This window comes from Rattus norvegicus, chromosome 12 (genome assembly GCF_021556685.1).
Source record: "Rattus norvegicus strain SHRSP/BbbUtx chromosome 12, alternate assembly SHRSP_T2T, whole genome shotgun sequence".
In the NCBI taxonomy this organism is placed as follows: domain Eukaryota; kingdom Metazoa; phylum Chordata; class Mammalia; order Rodentia; family Muridae; genus Rattus; species Rattus norvegicus.
This window is the reverse complement of record NC_141545.1, coordinates 27,940,959-27,957,211: the sequence shown is the minus strand read 5'-3', so window position 1 is coordinate 27,957,211 and position 16,253 is coordinate 27,940,959. Positions and strand designations below refer to the sequence as shown.

General features: G+C 51.5%; 2 protein-coding genes across 20 annotated transcripts in view; both read right to left on the bottom strand.

Annotated features, from left to right (window-relative positions):
- Positions 1-134: 134 nt before the first annotated feature.
- Positions 135-8,813, bottom strand: Tmem120a (transmembrane protein 120A). Its single transcript, NM_001010945.2, is given in 12 exon segments — positions 135-459; positions 543-611; positions 713-777; positions 927-1,019; positions 1,110-1,171; positions 1,267-1,332; positions 1,428-1,517; positions 1,604-1,699; positions 1,898-1,957; positions 6,320-6,436; positions 6,621-6,739; positions 8,414-8,813. Coding segments are annotated over 12 exon segments (1,032 nt in total). The 5' UTR covers positions 8,495-8,813; the 3' UTR covers positions 135-345.
- Positions 8,814-11,309: 2,496 nt separating this feature from the next.
- Positions 11,310-16,253, bottom strand: part of Styxl1 (serine/threonine/tyrosine interacting-like 1) — a 32,072-nt gene continuing 27,128 nt past the window's right edge. For all 19 annotated transcript variants that reach the window (XM_087578854.1, XM_087578867.1, XM_087578857.1 and 16 more), the window contains one exon: positions 11,310-11,728. In XM_087578854.1, coding sequence (XP_087434980.1) covers positions 11,597-11,728 — 132 coding nt within the window. In that variant the 3' untranslated portion in view covers positions 11,310-11,596. The remainder of the gene's footprint in view (positions 11,729-16,253) is intronic.

Here is a 16,253-nt window from a genome sequence, read left to right as displayed (position 1 = left end):
TGTGTTTATATGGGGTCAATCTTAGGATCTGCTTCAATTAGACAAGACACCCCACCCCAGACCGGGTGCCAAGAGTCAGTGTCTTGCTGGGGCCCCGAGCCTTGCCTCCCCAGGGAGAACACATCCACAATCCATCGGTATCTCCACGCCTCTCTTCCTTTATTGAGGCCTAGAGCCCAAATCCTGCAAGCTGGGCTCCAGGCCCAGGCCTTCCTCAGGGCCCACAGAGCCCACGAAGCCCAGGGGGCACAGAAGGGAACCCCCTACACACAAGGGGATCCCCAACCTGCCGCCCCACCTGGCACACAGGTCAGAAGCCCCTTTGGGGCTGGTATCAGATCTAGCTTAATCCTTCTTGCTCCCATGTTGCTGGCTGTGGAACTTCTGATGCACCACTCGGAGGGTGGTGAAAAAATTGCCGAGGAAGAGGAGGAGGAAGGGGAGGCCGCACATGAGCACCTGCAGGGGTAGGGAAGGCAAGGTCAGGTCGGTCCAGGCCGAGCTGGGACCTCCCATGCATCCCTTCCAGACCCTGGGCTCACCTGCCACTCCTTGCACTCAGGGTCCCGGGCCAAGTTAAACAATGTCAGCGCATTAAAAAGCTGCCAGAACTGTAAAGGAAGGAGTCTGTTCAGTAAGCGCGGTGCCCAATGGGGCTCGGAGCCAGAAGGGGACATCCAAGGGTGGATGAGGACACCCGGGTGTGACTTACATGTCCAAAGAAGAGGAACGGAAGCAGGAAGGTGAGGCCTCTCCACATCCAAGACTGAAAGCCCTCTGTGGGGGATAGAAAAAAGGGGAGTAGCAGCCAGGGTGGAAGGGACAGGAGACCTTCCTCAGGAAAGTCACCCCTGCCCCCTCACCCCCTTCCCCGCCAGCCCCATTTTCCCCCCTCCCGGGCTGCTGGGCAGGGCCAGCTGACTCACCCACAGTGAGGTCCATGGTGTGTCGTTCGCCCAGGGCTCGCAGGCGGTAAAGGCACCCGCTCTGGTAGTAATACTGCAGAAACTGCACAAAACCTAGGTGATCGCAGCAGGCGGAGCATGTCAGACCCACTCTAGGTCACAGGTTCTCTGCCCCCTCGTTCCCTCCCTAGCAAGGAAACTCACTCTGGTACATGGAGAAAGACAGGAACTGGTTCCGGAACTTCTGGTACATGAGTCCATCTGGCCTAAATTTAGGGAGAAATCAGAGGAAGGGAGGCATGAGAGTCCGGGTCCTCTGCCTCACCCCATTCCCCTGCCAGCTGAGGTCTTGATCACTCACCAGGTCAGCATGACTCCTGACAAGAATGTGGACACATAATGATGGAAAACCCACCAGCCTTTGATCCTGTAAGAGGGCATCAGTTACTCCCACGATGCAGAGCTGATCCCACAGATAGCACATGTGTGGCACCACCCATCCCACTGCGCATGCGCACCTACCTGGAACCATTATTGATGAGGATGCTCTCCCGGATGGTCAGCGTGCAGTAATACCAGACCAGCAGGAAGTTGAAGGCAGCGTCTGTCACCCTGAGGAGTCGGGTACAAAGAACTGATACCAGAGCCTTACCCCCGACACTGTCTCAACCCAGACCGAATCCAAGACACTCACTCACCTGGAGTTGAGCAGGAAGCGGCAGGTGAAGGAGATGACAATGAGGATGATGGTGAGGTAGAGCTTGAATTTCTCATACTCGTCTTTGTAAGCAAACCTAGTGGGGAGAGGAGTGCTCATTTGTGGGCAGGTCACCTGGGGCGGGGGCGGGGGTCCCGTCTCCACCATCCCCAGAGGTCACAGATCAGCCAGGAGAAGTTGACCCAGAAACTAAGACCACACCAACCAAAGTCAGGGTAGAGGTGGATGGAGAAGCCTGGGTGAGACCCGACCCTTGGCGACAGCCTCCACATACTTAGCCTGCTTGCTCAAAAGTGTCACGTTGACATTCCCCAGAACCAGACTCAGGTACAACCTAAGGAACAGAAGGAGGCCTCAGTGACAAAGAAACAGCGCAGTCCAGAGCTTGCTGCACTCCCTATGGCCTTAGTATACTGCTCTAAACTTTAGGGGGTGCCACTGACCCTACGCCACACGGTACCCGACACCCTGCCCGCTTCTGAATCCCGCCCTCTGGGTAAACAGTGTCTCTAGCCGATGCTGTTCTGCCTGGGCCCTCCCTCTGTTGGCACCTTGAGAGCCCTGGCTGTCCTCCTCGAGACACCATCCTCATCCCCAGACCACTCCTCGCTCGGGTCTGGGCGTGAGGAGTTGGCATCTTAGCAGATGATATCCATTGCTCTTCTTCTTCTTTCTTTTTTTGTTTTTTTTGTTTGTTTGTTTTATCTTGTTCTGATTTTTTTCAAGACAGGGTTTCTCTGTGTAACCTTAGCTGTTCTAGAATTCCACTGTAGACCTGGCCGGCCTCTGCTGGATTAACAGTGTGCTCCCCCACCACCTAGCTTCCCTTTCTTAGTGTGTCCGTGTCTGTGCTGGGATTAAAGGTGTGCACCACCACTCCACGACTTATTCTTTTGCTTTTTCAACCTCAAGAAACTCAGACCTGAGTCCCCTTCAGTGCATCCCATACATAGCCACACACTGGACCCTGTTCCCACCTCAGTGGCCTCTCGAGACTCCAGGTGGAGGATGGCTCAGCTGGTAACAGTGCTGCCTAGCACCACATAAAGACTCAGACCTGTAAGCCCAGGACTTGGGAAGTGGAGGCAGGAGGACCAGCGTTGGGGCTAGCCTGGGGTACAACAGACCCTGGCTAAGAAATAGACTTACAACAAACAAAACCAAGCTACTTGTAAGTCTAACCCTCTCACTGATGAAGCCCATCTGTCCTCAGTCAGACGCTCCAGATGTGACTGCAACACTGCGTCCTTTACTAAGCAGTGGCACCAGCCAGAAGGGTTTCTATCCCCATTCAGGCCTCAGAGCATAGGAAAGAGACGTCTGAGGCTGCAGCGGAGGCTGGAAGCTTGAACTCCACATGAGGGAGTGAGCGGGCCTCTTCCCAGCTGTCTCTGACTTGTCATCGCTGTGATCAAACAGCGTGATCAAAAGCAACTTGGGGAGCAGACAGACAGTCTATTTGGTTCACCTATCCTGGATTTCAGTTCATCAAAGAAAGCCGGGGGAGGGGGTGTTGGATGGCTCAGTGATTAAGAGCACTGATTGCTCTTCCAGAGGTCCTGAGTTCAAATCCCAGCAACCACATGGTGGCTTACAACCATCTGTAATGGAATCCGATGCCTTCTTCTGCTGTGTCTGAAGACAGCTACAGTGTACTCATATATATGAAACAAATATTTCTTAGGAAGAAAGAAAGAAAGAAAGAAAGAAAGAAAGAAAGAAAGAAAGAAAGAAAGAAAGAAAGCCAGCCAGCCAAGACAGGAACTAGAACAGGGCAGGAACCTGGCTGAAGGCAGGAGCTGATCCGGAGACCACGGAAAGGTGTGGCTTATGGCTTGCTCCTGATCACCTACTCAGCTTGCTTTCTTACAGAACCAGGACCACCAGCCTAGGGCTGGCCCCACCCACAGTGGGCGGGGCCCTCCACCATCAATCACTAAAATTAAGAAAATGCTTTACAGGTTTGCCCCACAGCCTGGTCTTACTGAGGCATTCTTCTCAGTGGAGGCTCTCTCCTTTCAGATGACTCTGTGTCAAGTTGACTAAAATCTAGCCAGGACTACTGACCCTTGTTAGCTTGACATTCAATACAATGTAGCAATAACCTTTCATTTCTTGTTCATCCCCAAGGTCTTGTATTAATAAATATCACAACATAAAACAAATCACCAAACTTGGAATTAGTACAAACTTTACAAATTCAAACATTTTAAAAGTTCAGTCTCTAAAAAATTACCAAGTCCTGCTGGGTGCTGGTGGCCCACGACTTTAATCCCAGCACTGAGGGTTAGGGTTAGGCTTAGGAAGGCAGAGGAAAGCAAGAGATTTCTGAGTTCGAGGCCAGCCTGATCTACAGAGGGAGTTCCAGAACAACGAGAGCTACACAGAGAAAAACAAAAGACAAACAAACAAAAATTACAACATTCCTTTTAAAAACTAAAGTCTCTGTAAAACTCCAAAATATTCTTTCAAAGTCTCTCTACTGTGTGCTCCTATAAAATCAAAATAAATACTTAAGAGGGAAGTGAGAGGAACATTGTAAAAATCTGAACAAAACCAAACCAAACTCCAGCTGTGAAAATAACTCCGTATCCAATGTCTGGGACTCACTTTTCTGAGCCCCACCAACGGGCCTGGCTTACTTCTCTGGCTCCACCCCTTCAGCCCACACGGTCGGTCGCCTAGGCTCAGGCCGGGAACCTGGGAGATCATCCCACGGAGATTCCCAAAGTGCTGGGGTCTCCTGAAGCAAATGGGCTGCACTCTCATCAATGGTCTCTCCCAGGCTCTCTTTAGGATGCCAAGCTTCTCTCCAGGTCCCCTTCAACCCTGGGGCTTCAACTACTGAAACCGCACCTTTGCCAATAGACTCCACTGGCTTCTCACAGTGCCCAGCCTCCATGAGCCTTTACGCCTTCAAAACCAGGGCCACCCAGGAAGCTCTTATGCCAAGTCCAGCTGCCAGCACGAGGTACAACGCTGGCCACCTCTGAAACAGTCTCTATGGAAACACTTCCCAAAGACTTCGCCTCAATACTGAGTAATGGTGCTCTCTTCTTTTTGTTTTGTTTTGCTTTTGAGACAGGGTTTCTCTGTGTAGTCCTGACTGTCTCAGAACTCACTCTTTAGACCAGGCTGGCCTTGGACTCAGAGATCCACCTGCCTGTGCCTCCCGAGTACTGGGACTAAAGGCGTGGGCCCAGGTTCTGGTTTCTTCTTAATCATTGCTACTTCTTCAGCCCCAGCTGACCAGAACCACAGAACCTTAATTCTTTTTCTTTTTTTTTTTTTTTGGTTCTTTTTTTCGGAGCTGGGGACCGAACCCAGGGCCTTGCACTTCCTAGGTAAGCGCTCTACCACTGAGCTAAATCCCCAGCCCCCCTTAATTCTAAATAGCCAACAGGCACAACAGAATCTTTAAACGTCCCAAGCCAGGCCTCCATCGCCTGCACTACTCTCGATAGAATCTTCCAGTCTCCAGCAGAACAGCCCTCTGGGCTCGCAGCACCCAGTGACTCTCTAGCCCAAAGTTCCGAAGTCCTTACACTTCTCCCCAAAACAACACACTCAAGTCTGCCACATCAATACCTTACTATCCTGGTACTAATTTCAGTCTTAGCCAGGGTTACATGCTGGGATGAAACACCAGATATAACTCGAGGAGATGATGATTTATTTGGCTTACACAACCTTCCCTCACAGTCCATTGAGGGAAGTTGAGGCAACAGCTCAAACTGTACGGGAACCTGGAGGCAGGAGCTGAGACAGAGGCCATGGAGGGTGCTGCTTACTGGTTTGCTCATGGCTTGCTCAGCCTGCTTTCATAGAGAACCCAAGACTACCAACCAAGGGATGGTCCACCCACAATGGGCTGTGCCCTCCACCAATCACTAGTTAACAGACAGCCTGGTCTTCGGAGGCATTTCCTCATCCGAGGCCCCTCCTCAGATGGCACTAGCTTTCTTCAAGTTGACATAAAAACGAGCCAGGACACAAACTCTTTTCCCCACACAGACCCAGCCCTACCACCCGTCATGGTTTGCAAGCACCAGGTCAGCTACATCCCCAGCGCTGGGTTTAGTTCTGGTTTTTATTTTTCTCTATCTGGGTGCTTTGCTGCAAGTGTGTCTGTGTGCCTGGTGCCCATGGAGGCCAGAAGGTGGCGTCAGATCCTCTGGAAATGAAGTAACAGACTTGTAAACTACTATGTAAGTGCTGGGAATTGAACCCTGGTCCCTTGGGGGAGCAGTTAGTGCTCTTAACCATTAAGCCATCTCTCCAGCCTCTTTGTTTTTTGTTGTCGTTGGTGGTGGTGGTGTTGTGTTTCTGTACTTGAGGGAGCATCTTCCTGCAGAGCTGTGGCTGGCCTGAAACGCACTCTGCTGACCAGGCTCATTTTGACCTCACTATGTAGGCAGGAGGACCTTGGACTCTGTCCTCCTGCCTAAGCTCCAGGGTGTCAGGTCCACAGACATGAGCTTGCTCATTCTTGACCTCTGAGGATGACTCAGGTTGTGCTGGGAAGCTATGTGTAACCCCAGCGTGGGGTTAGTGTCCATCACTGAACACTTCCCTCGGAGTTCCCACTACAGTGAGCTGTCAGACAGCGGGCCATCACTATGGCCTGCTGAAGGACTGAAGGACTGAGAGACAGGCTGGAGTCTCTCATCCTGGAGCTGGGAGGCAAAGGGCTCACCCGTTCTTCTTAGGCAGATAGGCTTCCATGTCAAAGAAGAGGCCTTGGCGCTCTTTTATCTGGCTTTCCAGCTCCTGGGCAGCCTCCAGGGACTCGGATGGGAGAGAGGGTCTGCATCTGGGGGTACGGCAGGAGTCAGGCAGGGAGCTGGGAGAGCCCGAACCCCTGTGAGAACCCTTTGAGACAGAGAGAGGAACAAAGCCCAGGGCAGAAGGGTAGAAGAGCCATGCTAGGGGAAGCCCAGTGGCACCCCCGCTCCTGGTCAAACCACCCACCCCCATCGAGATGTCACCCCCCTCACTTTTTCAGCACCAAGGCCAGCTCCTGGAGCCGCTTCTTCTGGCGTGTGATAGAGTTTGTACAGTTGTCCTGGAGTTTGGTCAGCTCCTCTAGCTTGACACGGTACAGGCGATGTGTTTCCTAGCATGAGGAGAAGGCACTGGCTTGACTGGGGAGCTGCCTGGGCAGGGAACCAGCTCTCTCTGAGGTGGAACTTTCTGTGCTTGCCCAAGGACCTCCCAGAGATTGCTCTCCTCCTGATGCAAGCCAGGAGCTAGGCTTCTTCCTGTAAACTCAGATCCTCCGTGACACATGTCCTCAACAGGTCAGTTGTCCCCAACTCTGGCATCTGGATTCTAAGTGTGCTCTCGAGCCCAGTGGTTTTCAACCAACCTTTAATACAGGTCCTCATGCTGTGGTGACCCTCTCACTCCCCCACCCCCAACCACAAAATTGTTTTCATTGCTATTTCCTATTTGTCATTTTGCTAGTCATGAATTGTAAAGTAAGTATCTATGTTTTCTGATGGTCTTAGGTGACCCCTGGGAAAGGGTAATCCAATCCCCCCAAAGGGGTTGTGAGCCACAGGTTGAGAACTGCTGCTCTCAAAGGGGCTGCCTGAACCCACCCCTTACCTTCTTAGATCCTCCTACATACCTAGCCAGAAAGACTGGAAAACTGGGATATCCATGATGCCTTCTACCCAGGCATTCCTGATATTTCCTCTCAGGTTAAAGGTCATCAGGCTTCCCTCCCTAAGGCCAGTCCCTCCCATCCACTCCCCTCCTGCAAGCACCTTTGGCCCAAGCACTTTGCCCTGGTAGGTGAACCTTGCAAGTTGCAACCTAAAGACAGGGCAAGGGGCAGTGTGGGGAAATCAAGGCAGGGGCTGAGGTCATCGTAGTAATGGCAAAACTGGGAGACATGGAGCTGTCTAAGCCCCTAGGGAGAGTTCTAGTGCCAGCAGGCTGGGGAAACCTGGACACAAGAGGCTGGGCACAGTCCAGTAGAAGCAAAGGTCTAACCTAGTCTCCAGTGGCCAGGCTCCACTATTTAGGTCTGTTTCTCATGCCAAAATGGGCTGCCACATCCTCAAGCTCTAGCATGTGCCACTTTTGCCAGTGACATTCTTCCAGGAAGCATCGGCTTCCTTCTCTCTGGTATGAAGACAGAAGGGCCACAAACAACCCCATCCTGGGATGGGAGGTTTTCCAATGGCCTCTCTACCAATCCAGGAGGTCCTGGTACAGTCTGCCCCGCCCACCTCTCCCTACAAGAAAGAGCCACATGTACAGGGTCAAGCCTCTTCCTGTCCCTAGGTAGGCGCTGTCCCTCCATCTCAGATGGCTGAGAGCCCCCAATCAGGCCTGAATTTTTAACTAAACTTGCTTCCCTGTGGCATTCAGCACAGAGTTAGTCAAGGGCAAGGAAGGCGTTGTCCGGCTGCAGGTTTGCAGGGTGACTGACCCAAAACGCTGGGCCCAGCTGGGTTCTGCCTCGGGTGACTGCTCCTTAGGAAGGGGACGGGGTCCCAGATCGGGCAGTGATGCAGAGGGAGGGGCAACAGAGAGGTCCTGACCAGTTTTCAAGGCCTTTGCACAAAGTCGCTATATCCCGTTAGAGAGAGATCCCGCCCAGGCACGCCGGGGACACGCGGGCAATCCGGGCTGCCATCGGACATTTAAGAAGAAAAGTAGGGGAGAGCCTCGACCCCTGACCCCTCCGAACTACCCTATGTGTGACCTAGTGCTGCCCGACCCTTGTCCCCGAGACAGAGACGTGGCTCGGGGCTTGGATGGCCCCAGGGACACTCACCTGGATACCTTGGAAGTCCTGCTGCAGATCCTCCCAGTTGCGCAGGCAGTCGCCCAGCGGGTCCGGGGGCGGGGACTGCATGTCTTTGTCCACGCCACAGGCCGCGGGGAGCCGCGAGTGTGGAGGACGGAGCTGCAACCCCGGCCGGCCGGAGGAGCCTCCGCCACCGCCCCCGTCCGCTTCCGGGCTCGCGCCGCCGCGACTGCCAACGGGAAAAGGCCCGGCGTAATCTGCGCGCGAGCCCCGCCCCTAGGGGCAGCCAATCGGAGCCAGGGACAGGAGCTGGGCGGGGCCACGGGCCTGCAGGGCGTCTCCTGGAACCGAGAACAGATTTAGGCGTCCAGCATTTTACCAGCAAAGTCGGCTTCCTCGGACCATTCACAAACCAAGGCGACACGTGCTTCTAACACTTTGATTTTTTTTTTTTTTTTTTTTTTTTTTTTAGAAAGCGTCTTACTATGTATCCCTGGCTGGTCTGGAACCGAGAAATCCCCCTGCCTCTGCCTCCCCGCGTGCGGAGATTAGAAGCGTGAGCCAACTTGCCTGGCGCTTCATACACTTTTGTCCTTGAGAAGCTGCGCCTTTCTAGGGACAACTCTCATCTCACAGCTTTTACAGACACTCCTTTCCTGGCCCTGAGTTCTCCGTACTCTCCTCTGTCCTTAGCTTTTAGGCTGCCTCTCCTAAAATACACAACTTCCCACGTGTCTTCTGAAGCCTTACCAGTGGGGCTCTCCAGCTGCTGCGTCGCTAGTGAGCTTGCCTAGCATGGGGAAAGCTCGGAGTTCAATTTTCATCCAAGCACGATAGACAGCACGACATAATATAAACCAGATGCAGAGGCGTAGGCCAGTGATCCCAGCATTTGGAAGGTGCAGGCAGAAGGATCAGAAGTTCCTGGTCATCCTCAAGGACACTCACCCTACCACCCATATCACTATGAAAAGTTCTAGGAGGCAGATGATAGCTGACAATATTTTCTAAATGATTGACACCCTACGTTCTTCACCAGGCCCCCCCGCCCCCCATAAACACCTCCACCCCGAGCTGTTGGGAGTCTGAGGAAGTGCTTTTGGACAATTCCCTCTGGGACTTGTAGAATTTGAGCCCATAGGGTGGGTGGCTCGGTAGATAAGAATGCCTGCGGCCAAGTCTGGTGACCTCAATTTGATCCCAGGACCCACATTGTGGAAATAGAGAATCGTCTCAGCAACTTGTTCTCTGACCTGCACACATGTACCATGGCATGCCTAGACATACAAAACAAAGTGTAGGGGCTGGAGCGAAAGCTCAGCAGTTAAGAGTACTGGCTGCTCTTACAGAGGACCTGGGTCCAATGCCTAGATCTACATGGTGGTTCCCAACCATCTGTAACTTCAGTCCCAAGGGATTCAATCCCCATTTCTGGCCTTTGCTAATATCAGGTCCACATATGTGGTGCATAGACATACATGCAGGCAAAAAAATAAATGCATGCAAGGTACAATACAAAATTTTAAATACAGCGTAGTAAAAATGTGGAAGAAGTTGTGGACTCTGGGGGTTTGGGGATGTGGCTCAGTCAGCAGAATGCCTACACACTGAAGGCCTGGGCTTGCTTCCTAGTACCACAAAGTTGGTGCTGTGGTACAGGCCTGTATTCCTAGCAATTGGAAGAAGAGGCAAGAGAATCAAAAGTTCAATGCCATCCTCAGCTACATAGTGACTTCCACTCTATCCTGGGCTACATGAGACTCTGTCTCAAAAGAAAAGAAAAGAAAAAACGGGCATAGAATTTCTAGAAACCTGGGAGTGTGTGATGGGAGGGCCAGAGTATCTCCTTCACAATGAGCTGGGAACAGAGTCTATACCCAGGGACCCAGAGGCAGTGGTCAGAGCTCTGGCCCAGAATGTGGCCTCTGAAGTCTGGAGCATCCCTAAGGCTGGTGGGAGGATCTGCACCCTGTGATAGACACCCACTGTGACGGCTGGTCACAACACAACGGCTGGATGGGTGACATAAGTGTCGCTGAGCACCCCACGGCTGTGCCAGGAGCACAGTGGGATCGGTGCAGCTTGCCTCTAGGTATGGAGGTGTCTGAGGAGCCAGAGGGAAAAGGGCTTCTGCTCTGCTGAATGGACCAGGGCCTCAGGCCAGGCATGGTGGAAAACACCCGGAAACCCAGCACTTAGGTAAGAGGCAAGAAAATGTCAGGGCTAAGGATGGCCAGGGGTACATAACAAGTCGAGAGATGGCCCAGTGGTTAAGAGCACTGGCTGCTTTTCCAGAGGATCCAGGTTTGGTTCCCAGCACCATCTGTAACTCCAATTCCAAGGGGTGCAATGCCCCCTTTTGACATCTGTAGGTGCAAGGCATACACGTGATCCATAAACATACATGCAGGCAGGACACCTACACATAAAACAAGCACATCCAAGACAAACTCTAAAGATGTACAAAATGGATTAGAGGAACCAGTGTAGGGTTAGGTGTGTGCTTCAGCTGGGAGAGTGCCTGGCTAGCACAAACCCTGGGTCCATGCTCAGCACTGAGTAAACCGAAGTAGTGGTGTTCACTGTGGTCTCAGAAGAGTAGGGGTTTAAAGTCCTCTTCAGCTGCACAGAGCTCAAGGCCATCCCAGTATACATGAAACCTTGTCTCAAGAAATAAAAGGCCAAGCGCAAGGCCCTGGGTTCGGTCCCCAGCTCCGAAAAAAAGAAAAGAAAAAAAAAAAAAGAAATAAAAGGCTAAGGATGTATGTAACTCAATGACAGAGGGAGGGCTTGCCCAGTGTACAGGAGCCTGTGGTTCTCAACCTGTGGAGCCAGACCCCTTTAAGGGTCAAATGATCTTTTCACAGGGGTGAAAACACAGGTATTTACATTACAATTCATAATGGTAGCAAAATTACAGTTATGGAGTAGCAATGGTATAACTTTATGGTTAAGGTCACCATGGCATGAGGAACTGTATTAAAGAGCCACAGCATTAGGAAGGTTGAGAAGCACTCACTGCTCTAGGTTCAATCCTCAGTATTGGGGGAAACAACAACAACAACAACAACAACAGAACAGTCTTAAGATGCAGATATGAACCTCCAGACAGCAAAGGTCTTCTCCAGGACTACTCCAAACCCAGACTCCCAGCCCCCAAAAGTCCCAACCCAGACTCCTCAGAGACCATGGCTGGGTCACGGGCGAAGGTTAGTAGATAGGCTCAGAGATGTCCGTGAGATATTCCCCGTGGAGGGCTTTCTCCCACTCCAGCAGCTGAGCCACCAAGGCCCTATTCGGACGCATGTTGGTTTTGCATTTCTTCACATGGGCCCAGGACCTCTGTGAATGAAGAGATAAGGAAGGCTTCAGGAATGGTGTTGGGATGCTTCCAGACTAGATCACAGCCAGCTCCGGGGGGACAGGAGACACCTACCCAGAAGCCCACATGATAGCTTAAGACTAGATGTAGATACAGGGGCTGGGGTGCGGGTTCATTTGGTAGTGTGCTTTTGGAGCAAGCACGAGGAGCCGAGTTCAGTCCCCAGGACCCATGTTAAAAAGCTGTTTTGTGATCCCAGTGCTGGGGAGAGGAAGGGGGATTCTCACGGCTCACTGGCCTAACTGCCTGGCTTAATTGTAGAGTTCTAGACCATGTCTCAGAGAAGTGAGTGGGAGAGAAGGGGGAAGAGAGGGAGGAGGGGGGAGGAGGGGAAGAGAGACAGAGAAGAGATGGGAAGGGAAGGGAAGGGAAGGGAAGGGAAGGGAAGGGAAGGGAAGGGAAGGGAAGGGAAGGGAAGATGAGCCCAAGCCTCCTGATGATCCAAATTTAAGCCTAGTGACCTATATGGTGCAAGAAGAGGATTGACTTCTGCACATGTGCCTCTCTCTCTCTCTCTCTCTCTCTCTCTCTCTCTCTCTCTCTCTCTCTCTCTCAGGAACAGAGGGGAAAATAATTTAAGCATAGACAAGATAGCAGCTGGGGTGAAATCACCAGGGCAAGGAGCCCTAGGCACAGGCTGTGCCCTGGCAAACTCCTCGGCTTCTGACTCTTGTTTCCCATGGCTCCTATGAGACAGTGCATGCAAGCTCCCATGGGCAGGTCGACGCCAGGCTGAGCCTGGGACACATAGCAGCCTCAACAAAGGTTTGCACTGAGACTGGATGAATCACTGGAGAGGTGACAAGAACCATGGGCCAGTTTTCCGAAGAAGGAAATGCAAAGTAGCCTTCCTGCAGGTGCTGCATGCACAACAAGGTGCAGATCGGTCAATATGTGACTGAGGGTGCATGGCGAGCCTTCATCTGGGCTATAGACGGAGAGAGGAGAAAGGCTTTGGGGCTAGAGTGCTGCCTTGGAGATCAAGAACATGTACTGCTCTTGCAGAGGACTTAAGTTTGGTTCCCAGCACCCACACCAGGCAATTCACAACCTCCTTTACCTCTAGCTCCAGAAGATAGAATTACTTCTTCTGGCTTCTGAGGGCAACTCATGTGCACACAACTCCCCTCACCCCTACACACACACACACACACACACACACACACACACAGACACACACATACTCACACATGCATACACACATACACACACACATACACATACACACACACACATACACAGACATACACACACACAGACACACACACTCACACACAGACACACAGACACAGACACACATAAACATATACACACACTCACACACACATATACACAGGCACACACACAGACACACATAAACATATACACACACACAGACACACATAAACATACACACACACACTCACACACAGACACAGACACACATACACACACACACAGACACACATAAACATATACACACACATACACACAGACACAGACACAGACACACATACACACACACACTCACACACACACACACTCACACACAGACACAGACACACATACACACACATACTCACACACACATACACACAGACACACACACTCACACACAGACACAGACACACATACACATACACACACTCACACACACATACACACATACACACAGACACACACACAGACACAGACACACATACACACACTCACACACACATACAGACACACACAGACACACACACACTCACACAGACACAGACACACATACACACACTCACACACAGACACACACACATACACACTCACACACAGACACACAGACACACACACATACTCACACAGACACACACAGACACACATACACACGCTAGATCTAATAAACACAGCAAAACTGTAGAATAATAAATTCAACACATAACTGTCTGTTGTGCTTCTGTGTGCTAATAATAAACAGTAGAAAGGAGGAGGAAAAGGAAGAGAAGGAGAAAGAAGACAAGAAATCAAGGGCCTGGAGAGATGGCTCAGTAATTCACAGCACTTGCTGCTCTTCCAGAGGACTCAGGATCACTTCCCAGCAACCACACAGTCCAACCACTTGTGATGACAACTCCTTCGTGTCTGATGCTTTTGGCATGTGCACACACAAATAATAAAACATCTAAAAACAAAACTGGACATCCTGGCGCAGGTCTGCCTCCCCAGTGCAGGAGGTGGATGCAGAAGCTCAAGGTCTTCCTTGGCTATATACTGAGGCCTGGGCTACAGGGATCCCAGTGTGAATAAAAACACACTGAGATGATAGGGACGGAATAGCCAGTAAGCCCAGCATAAAGGAAGCTGACAAGACGAGAGGCTAGAGTCTGAGGCCAACCTAAACTACATAGTGAGAACCTGTCTCGAAAGACAAACGAAGGCAGTAAACAGTGCGATGTGTCTGGTGCAGGGAGCAGAGCCATCCTGCTCTAAGTTTTACTAGACACTGGCTGTGTCAGGACAGGCCAAGAAGGTCCCCCCACCCTGCCCCCGCTACACACCTCAGCTCATAACACATCTGCTGGGACTCTCACAGGCTTGTGAGACTCATCCTGCTTAACCTGGGACAGAAATGTGATGCACCTGCCAGGGTGAGGGTCAGCAGGCTCTGGTGTTAAGGCCACAAGGCCGTGCTCTTCCTGCTACCTCGGGGCCAATAGGCTTTGGATCCCAGCCATACTATCTGTAACTGTGCAGCTCAGGGACAGTACCCACACTCAGCATGTCTGGGAAAAGCTGGGGAACAGAACAGTATCTAAGCTGCAAGGTCGTTGTGAGTGTGCCATCATATATAAAGAACTAAAAGGGCCAGGGACGGTGGGACAAGGCTACAACTCTAACACTCAGGAGGCTGGGGCGGGAAGAAGGATTGTGACTTCCAGCCTGCGGTTACCTCATGAGTTCCCTGTAAGCCTGAATTGTATAGCCAACTGCAGATGGGCCCAGTTATATAGTGAGTTCCAGGCCACCATGAACTACATGGGAAAATGTATGCAACATAGGAAGCCTATCTTAAAAGGAGGTGGCACCAAATGGGGGCTAGAGAGATGGCTGTGAGGTTTAGAGCAATGGCTGCTCTTCCAGAGGTACCAGGTTCAATTCCTGGCACCTACATGGTGGCTCACAAGTGGATGTAACTCCCTTTCTTCTCCTCTGGGGACACTGCATGAATGTTGTGCACAAAACACAGGTAGAGAAATACCAGTACACATAAAATAAAAATAAGCAGTTGGGTGGTGGTGAGCAGAGGCAGGTGGATTTCTGAGTTCAAAGCCAGCCTGGTCTACAAAGTAAGTTTCAGGACAACCCAGGTTACAGAGAGAAACCCTGTCTTGAGTGAATAAATAAATTATTTATCATGTTGTATATAGGGTGTACATGTTGTATATATGGTGTACATGTTGAATATAAGGTATACATGGTGTATATAGGGTGTACATGTTATATAGGGTGTTCATGTTGTATACAGGGTGTACATGTTGTACATAGGGTACACATGGTGTATATCGGGTGTTCATGTTGTATATAGGGTATACATGTTATATATAGGGTGTACATGTTGTATATAGGGTGGGGTGCACATGCCAATGTACACCTGTGGAGCCCAAATGTGGAGTCAAGTCTCTCTTTCCAGCTTTACCTAGGTTCCAGGTACTGAACCCAGCCAGCCAGGCTTACAGACAAGGACTTTAACTGCTCAGTCACCTTGCCAGCTGCTTCTCACAGATCCTTAACGAGCACAGATACCAGAGGGTTCAGCATGCCCATTGCACAGACGGAGTCTGCCTCAGCACAACAGCTCCATGTCAGCCTCCTGCGGGCAAGCCCCGGCTAAGTTACGTCAGTGAGCCACCAGCCATGGCAAGTGAGCAGCAGGCGTTCCTGCTGACAGCAAAGGTCGCTGAATATCTCTTTGGCAGAGTTACCCAGAAGGCATCTCTGGGAAGAGTGCCAGTGTTAGGACTTCCTAAAGAGGACAAAGATGGCTACTCCAAAGACAAGTGCCAGGGTTCCTCCAGAATCCAGGCTCACCTGGGCCTGGGGGGCTCCAGCACCTGCCACTGGCAGGGACAAGCAAAGCAGACAGCGAGGGCTGAGCACAGTCTTTGGGCCCTGGCTTAGCTAGGGAAGGAGCCAAGCCAGAGTGGCTTGTTTTCCCTGTCCCAACCCACCCTGGCTAGGAGCCTCAGACTACTTAGATGTGGCCAGAAGGACTAAAACTGTCCCAGCTGGATGGCTCAAATGCTTTTTTTGGGGGGGCGGTGATTTCCCAGTGCTAGGTGCAGATCAAACTCAGGCTCTTTGGATTCCAGGCAAGAGCACTATGGCCACTCACTGGAGTACTCCAGCAAAGAGCACCCAGCAGCTCCTGCAGGCTCTCTTTGGGGATATCGTAGTACTTTTGCACAGAGCCACACAGCTCAGGTGGAATCTGGAGGTTCTTTAGAGTCTGTTCATGCCCCTGGAGCC